General features: G+C 39.1%; 1 protein-coding gene across 1 annotated transcript; it reads right to left on the bottom strand.

Annotated features, from left to right (window-relative positions):
- Positions 1-254: 254 nt before the first annotated feature.
- LOC143608246 (tubby-like F-box protein 5) lies at positions 255-2,948 on the bottom strand. The gene is made up of 5 exons (XM_077083351.1): positions 2,875-2,948; positions 2,054-2,433; positions 1,887-1,974; positions 1,145-1,274; positions 255-1,072 (listed from the first exon to the last, which is right to left on the bottom strand). The coding sequence occupies exons 2-5, from the start codon at positions 2,390-2,392 to the stop codon at positions 436-438; spliced, it is 1,194 nt and encodes a 397-aa protein (XP_076939466.1). The 5' UTR covers positions 2,393-2,433; positions 2,875-2,948; the 3' UTR covers positions 255-435.
- Between the last annotated feature and the right edge of the window lie 4,760 nt (positions 2,949-7,708).

The following is a 7,708-nucleotide window of genomic DNA, read 5'->3' on the forward strand; positions in this document are numbered from 1 at the left end:
TTGACTTAGGAATGAAACAAAGTTTGGGTTATTAAAGATAAATATCCCAATCATGAAATGTGTTTAATGTGCTAGGTTCAAATAATGTGACAACTAGTACTTTACCAAACACTTTTGTTTTCATGTTAATTTGTTTAGTCTGCTCACTCAACTGAAACTCGTAATGCAACACAATGCATTCCAAGACGTATCTACTTTGGCACGCTTCAAGTCAACTACACCACATCATATGCCAAAAAAACAGACTTCATAACTGTTGAAATTAGAACAGCTACATAAGAAACTAGTCAATTATGCTTCTAATATTTTCAAGCTTATAACCTATAACAATTCTAGACAGTACTCCACACATACAGAAAACCTTCTTTACCAAGACTCATGTATGTGAAATAGCAACCGAATAACAACCCGACCAGGCCCACATCATGATCATTATTATTCGCACGCGGGTTTTGTATCAAAGCTGCTAAGGCAAATTACAAACGCTTGAAAAGCAGAAAGCGGGTACCGATAATCCATCGTGAAAATATCCTTACCGATTTTTCCGAATTGCAAAATAACTTTATCTTGTTCTGCAGCTGACACGTTATGAGTCGGGTCAACCGAAGCCACCAGCTGAAAGTTCTTCACCGATGCTACAGTCACACGCCCTTTGAAATTCAAGCACCAGCATTGTAACTGTTCGTGCCACCTAGGCGCTTTGTTTTTTAGCATCAGTGAATCAAAACAAACGGGCCCCGCTGATGATGGCGTGGCATTCAAATCTTTGCTTTTGAACGAGTCATCAAACAAGTGCGGGAATGATTTTGGAGTGGGGGCAGTTCCTCCCTCTTGAATTGAGGAAACGGGTATTGAGTGCATTATACAGTTCATTCGACGGGGCCCACGTGTTCGTAACACGTTTAGTTCGTATGAGATGGTGGCTATGCTATAGTTACACACGGGTGTTCTAACAGATACTTGTTTTTTATGGAATCTTTGGCTTGAACGGTTATTATTAATGTGTAGACTTGTTGCATCGGTTGGTGGTTCACTGTCATATATGGTGAACTTGGTTCCAAGGAAATTAGACCTGTTTATCAAAAAGATAATTATAAATAATATAAAATCAATTCATGAATCGTTATAAGTTTAACTAACTTGCCTTAATTTGCCAACATAAGTTGAACTTGTGCGAGAGAAATCATCTGCAACTAAAGATAGAGCAAACTCTGTACTTGTTGCTTTTCTTATTTTCTTTGCTGCTAGTAAAAGTTTATCACTTTCACCTTCGGCTGTTGATCATAAAACTTGTAACTGTGAGACAAATGCATAGGGTTTGGCAAGATTGTATTTTTCTTTTTGGAATTATAAATAGGCCTGTAAACGAACTGACCAAACGTTCAGTGAACAGTTCATAAACCATCCGACAAGAAGTTTGTTTATGTTTGTGAACATTCATTCATTTAAATCTGTTTATGTTTAGTCGTTTGAGTTCATTTTTGTACATTTGTTTTAAGTTTGTTCTTTTACAATCGTTAACATATTCATTTTAATGTTTTTGGCCTATTACAACTTAGTATAGTTTTAATAACTTTTCATGCCTCGTTATTCACATTACTTCCAGCTAGTTTTAGTTCAGTTATGTTTTTTCATCCACGTTCAGTTATGTTCGCTCGTATACATTCAAAAGCTGTTCATTTAGAACGTTAACGAACAAACATGAAGCATGCTCATTCTCTTAATAAACAAACACAAACAAGAAAGAGTGTTAAGTCAAACAAGCACACACAAATATGCTCCATTGATGCGCGTTCGGGTTAATTCGGTTCGTTTACAAACCAAATTACAGAACACAAACTTGTGAGTGTATTAAACAGCAAAGAATAGTGATCATCATGACTCACATGGGGTCAGCCCAAAGTACAATCGGTGTATGGAAGTTGCTCTATCTCTTCTTATGTAACACTGGATCGGTGAATCACGAGGTCCCGGCTATCATTATCATCAAGAAACACAAATTAAAACAGTTTCACATCAGCAATCATCACAAATTCACATTTGACAAACTAACCTGTTTCAATGAGATTGGAAAAGTTAATCTTCCACATTCTTCAGGAGTCTTAACAATCTCTTTAGTAGCATCTCTCCACGATTTACAAACCGACGCACAATACACAACAACAGTTCTCGCAGGCCATGAAGTCTCACTCTCTTCGATCCTGCTAATAATATCCAACAGCAGTTCAGGAGGCAAGTTAGCCCACTGACCTTGGTTCACCAGCTCTAACGGAGTTACATCAGGCACGATATGAGATCGGGCTCGGTTTCTCCAGTGTCTGCCTTCAATTCCTCTTCTGGAAATACTCCCAATCCCGTCTCGCATTTCCTTCACAAGACCTTTGAATGACATGTTTATGATGATGATGTATCATGCCAATCTAAACACCTTCACTAAAATCATAAAAGAAAATATTATCACGTGAATATTTAGATGTAGTGGTTTTTGTTATTAGTATATGAGTATGTAGATCTGAGCTAATGACTTCAGTAGCTAAAAGTCTACGGTAGAATATGTAAAGTAAATTATGACTGAAATTAAAAATTAATCCAAATTTAGAATACTCGAAACCCGATTAACCCATACCGAAAAAGTTGTGACAGATTGGAGTTGGGTTTTGGATCTAGATTTAAAACTTTGAAACCCGAGCAGCAAAACACGAAACCTGAAAAACCAGAAACCCGAAGAACATCCCTAGACTTCAGTAGCTACGGTATAATATGTAAATTATGACTATAATAAATCCAAATTTTAACATATCCTAACAGATTTACAAAATGAAACCAATCTGAACAAGGTGAAGTGAAATTAAAGCAATGAAAACAATGTCAAACCTTCGAATTGATCAAATTAATATGGAATGAGTCGGAAAACACGTTTCAGATGAAATAAGCGACGGATCGGAGGAGATTGTGATCCATGATATCTGCTCTGGGTTTTCCGATCACGGAATCGGAGGCATTGGTTCCGGCGTAATCTCCGGCGGAGGGATGGAGAGACAAAGTTTCGGTTTTTGTTTTGAATAATAATATGAACCTCGAGATGCTGTTTATTTAGTGTTGGTTAAATTTTGATACCCCGGTTAATAAAATAATGGAATAGATCCAAATTGGCTTTATGATTAAATAATGGTTATGAATTATAACTATGTTCCATGTCACACCATGAGTGTACTCTAATTTGGTGTTTGTTTTTACTTAAAATATCTGCAGGAGGTTTATGTCTGCGGACGTGCAGACATAAGCTTCTGCAAACTGCTTTTATGGTCTTAAAAAAGAAGCTATTGTTTAACTTCTTCACACATCTTCACACTTCTTAACATCCTACCAACACCCAATGTCCAACACCATCACCACCCATTGTGCGTCGCCACCACCACCACCCACCATCCGCCACCACTGCCGTCCACCCCCACCACCCACCCACCACCACCACCCACCGTCCACCGCCACCACCACCGTCCATCACCACCACCACCATCCACCGTCCGCCACAACCACCGTCCACTACCACCACCACCCACCGTCTGCCAACACCGTCCACCACCCACCACACACCACCACCGTCCATCGCCACCACCACAAACACGTCGCCCACAACCATCGTCCACTACCACTACCCACCGTCCGCCACCACCACCTACCATCCGCCACCAACACCGCACCACCCACCACCATCACCATCACCACCACCACCCACCGTCCGCCACCACCGCCGTCCACCGCCCACCACCAACTATTTTACTAGTCTACAGACGTTAAATGACTTCTATCTATTGTGATATGTATGATAGGTACCTAATTTTCAGCTTATGCAGATGATACCCAGTTTATAAAACAAACAGTATTATATTTTTAGATTGCAGACCTTCAGACCATATCTTCATTTGCAGACATGAAATCAGATTGCAGGCAGTTTTTGTATTAAAAAACAAACAGCACCAAAATTAAAAAATTATGTAATTTGTTAAGCATGTCCTACTAGTGAGGAACATATGCTACTTGCTGGCTTTCGCGTAGGTCAGTACAAGGATGAGATTTTTAACCGAATACCGGTGGAGATTTACCCAGCAAGGTTCCTAAGTTGACCAGGAATACGTAAAACAAGGCAGTAAACATAAGCTTCGAGGCAGGAAGCTAGACATTTGCCCAGCAAAGGTTCCTAAGTTGACTAGGAAGCTCCTGCTAAAGTAACGTCAGAAAAAGTCATGGCTGACAAAAAGCTTGTGTCAGCAATAAAGTTAAAATAACAATAAGACAAATAAAAGCTAATCAAAGCTTATATGGAAATGGCATACACCCAGCCTGCATAAGCTGAAAGAATAGTTGGCTTTTTCCTTTTAAGAAGCTTCAACTTTCCCCAGGGAAGCTTTCGACTGCCTATAAAATGAGCACTTCACCAAAGGTATTGTCATTCTAATTTCACTCCATTCACTCCAAACTCTCTCTTTAAACTCCTACGACCTTTTAATCGTATCACATCACTGATTCTCAAGCCGGAGGTTGATCGTAGGAGGTCTCCTTCTACGGTGAGACTAACCGGTCGTGTTTTCTTTGATTCTTAGCAGGTATAGAAGCTCTTGTAGGGATACACTCTTGGACCGCCATACTCTTATTGTTAGCTACATCGTTGTAGCAACAAGTGGCGCCTACCGTGGGGCTGCGCTACTTAGAACAAGAATTCCGGTAGTTCAGCTCCATTATTCTCAAGTATTGTACTTTCATGGCTAAAAAGAGTAATCCCGGCAGGAGTCTTCCTCCGAATGATGATCGACCACATGATAACTCCTCCCATGGAGGGGGGATATCAGTTGTAGTTCGCCGAATACGAGCAGGCCGACGGCCACGTCGTCACACTCTTTTTAGTTCCAAACACCACCTTCGACTAGAAGTGGAATCTTCTCTCCAAGGAGGGATTTTTACTTCCGGTGGAGAGAATAGATATGACGCCAAAGAGTGTTAAACGGAAATTCCTCCAGCTCAGGGAGCTGACGAACAACTATCCTCAGGAGGAGCGAGCTAAGGAGTGAGAATAAGGTTAGATTATACCAAGGAACCTGAAGTTACACTCTTCACCATACCTGGTCCATCAAACACGAGTACACCTTCTCCATCAAGAAGAAACTCTCAAGGACTTGGCAGTTCACAAACCGGGAATATGAAAACATGAACTCTCCTCGAGAAAGGGTAAGCCTCACAGCTTCACCCATAACTCCTAATAGAGCAGGGGAGTACACCATGGAACAACTTTTTCAAAGCTCACCTGCTGTAGTACCTCCCTAACAAGCACCTCCTTGACAGAAGCTCTGATGTCACTACCCTTGGTAAGCTGCATTGTGACAATCGTCAATTTCAGGTTAACTCCGTTAACTCAACTCCGTCAATTCAAACTTAAGATCATTGAATCTCTAACGCACACTTCATTACATTTAAACTAGGGTTTAAATGACGCTTAACACTTACTACATGTGTAGTCTTTCGGGAATTGCACCGAAACGCAAACGAGTTGACGCAAACGATTGGTAAATAAACGAAAAACGTCAAAACAGTAATTATGTGATAATTATGTGTTAGACTTATGTGTTGTGTGATAACATCGTTATAAACACTAACTCAAGATGTAAACAAGTTGGTTTAAGCTAGATAAGTAATACTTAGAAGTGGAGGGGCCAAAGTGTAACATAGTATTATTGTAAATAATAATAATAATAATAATAAACCCTAATTTATTATTCTCTCCCCACCCAAAATCCCGATCGGACTCCTATTTCCCCCCCCCCCCTCACGGCTGCCGCCACCTATATACACACATACAATCAAGTTCTCAAGCCTTTGATTGAAGATTAAGGTGCTAGGAAGGTATAAACGACTATCCTATGCATCCTTTATACTTAATTTCGATGTTTAATGGGTTAATTGAAAACCCTAGAGGCCGATTATGTGTGTATGTAGTTTATATGATTGTTGTTGATTTGATGATGATATGATAACTAGAATGGATATTGTTACATGTTAACTACTTGTGTCTTTGATTTGAGTTCAAACAAAAACCCTAATCATGTATGTAATGTGTAATTGATGTGCATGGATAGTGATTATGGAGTCTAGAGTGTTATATGAATGAAGGATGGTCCATAGATAGTTAATATGTTAAGTTTGGATGCAAACAGTTTCTGGACAGATTGTGTTATTGATGTTTAATTGGCTGTAACGAGGTGTAAATGTGAAAATTGGTTGAGATTATTGATATTACAGTAAACTAGGTTGAGTCTAGTTTCTAAAGAATATAAACTTGTAATTTTTGGACAAGTAAAGGTTAACTTTTATGATTTTACAAAAACGTTGTGCAAAGCTGAGCTGTTAGACCTGCTATTAGGTTGTTTTGTAAATGTTATATCTCATGAACTACGAGACCAATTGGGTTGGTTCCACTTCTGGAAGTTGACTCAATGAGTTAGGAACCTAACCCAAGTGGTATCGCATTTATTGGATTTTTCGTTTAACGGGAATTTTAAATAACATTCTGTTGCGCATGAATTTGACTGTTATGAGTTTGCTGTAATGATTTGATGATTGTGAGAAACCTATGTGGAATAAAAATATAATAAAATATTTTCTGGAAACCTAAGACATATATGCTTTTGTGATGATTTTTGGTAATTAATTGTGATGCTATAATCGGTGAGATAGTACAATCTTTCAAGTATGATTTCTGTCTCGGTGAAACTAGCTGCTGAATTTGGTGAAAATGCATGAAACATGATACTTGCTATATAATTGATATGTTTTGACCAAATTACCCTTGCGGGGAATAATTGCTAATTGATTGTCATGATTTGACCAAATTGCCCTCATGGGGAATAATTGCTAGCTAATTGTTATGTGTTGACCAAATTGCCCTTACGGGGAGTAATTGCTAGTGATGTACTTTATGAATACATGACACGTAAATAATTGCTTACACATGTAACGTATCACAAATACCTTTGTTAAAGTCATACACGATTCACAAACGAAACACGAAACATGTTATGTGCATAGGTATTATGTGCCGGGTCTAGAGACTCGATATTAGTTCCGATACTTAGAAAATCTCCTTGTTGTTTTAGAACGCTAGAGAGAGTTTTCGGTGACGCGCATCACTTGGTGATTTATTTTGGGAATTCTTCGCAAACAGTGAGTTTCACTTTCCCCTTTTAAACTTTTTAAACGCTTTTCACTTGGGGGAGATAACATACTCCGAAACGCATTTAAGATTTTGTTAATATAGATTATATATTACTTGTAAAGACTAAGTGGCAAACGCAATAACTAAAGTCCTTCATGACATCGAACCGGTTAATATTTGGATAATAGCGGGTCACTGTTGAGTAGTACTACTGGGTTTGACAAACCCCACCCAACGCTAAACTCGACTGGAGGTCGAGTGGGTGTAATCTTGGCTAAACACATACCTTGGTCTGGATGACCTGGTGGCAAGGCAAATGATAAACAGTCAGCTTCGGTGTCGAACACTTAGTGATACTTGTTTTATAGGCTAGCTACCTATAGATATATAATTGACATAACACTATCTGGTAACGCAAAACGCTGTAACGCCAAACGCTGTAACGCAAAACGCTGTAACGCAAAACGCTGAACGCAAACGCTAAACACTTTATTTTGTATA

This window comes from Bidens hawaiensis, unplaced genomic scaffold (assembly GCF_021521415.1).
Source record: "Bidens hawaiensis isolate Kalapana, Puna unplaced genomic scaffold, B.hawaiensis_p1.1 tig00112949_1, whole genome shotgun sequence".
NCBI classification, from domain to species: domain Eukaryota; kingdom Viridiplantae; phylum Streptophyta; class Magnoliopsida; order Asterales; family Asteraceae; genus Bidens; species Bidens hawaiensis.

Coding starts and splice junctions, on each gene's coding strand:
- LOC143608246 (XM_077083351.1), bottom strand. CDS start 2,392: ATGTCATTCAAAGGTCTTGTGAAGGAAATGCGAGACGGGATTGGGAGT. Junction 1,975..2,053: donor TTCCAATCTCATTGAAACAG/GTTAGTTTGTCA, acceptor TGATAATGATAG/CCGGGACCTCGTGATTCACC. Junction 1,073..1,144: donor ACTTATGTTGGCAAATTAAG/GCAAGTTAGTTA, acceptor TTTGATAAACAG/GTCTAATTTCCTTGGAACCA.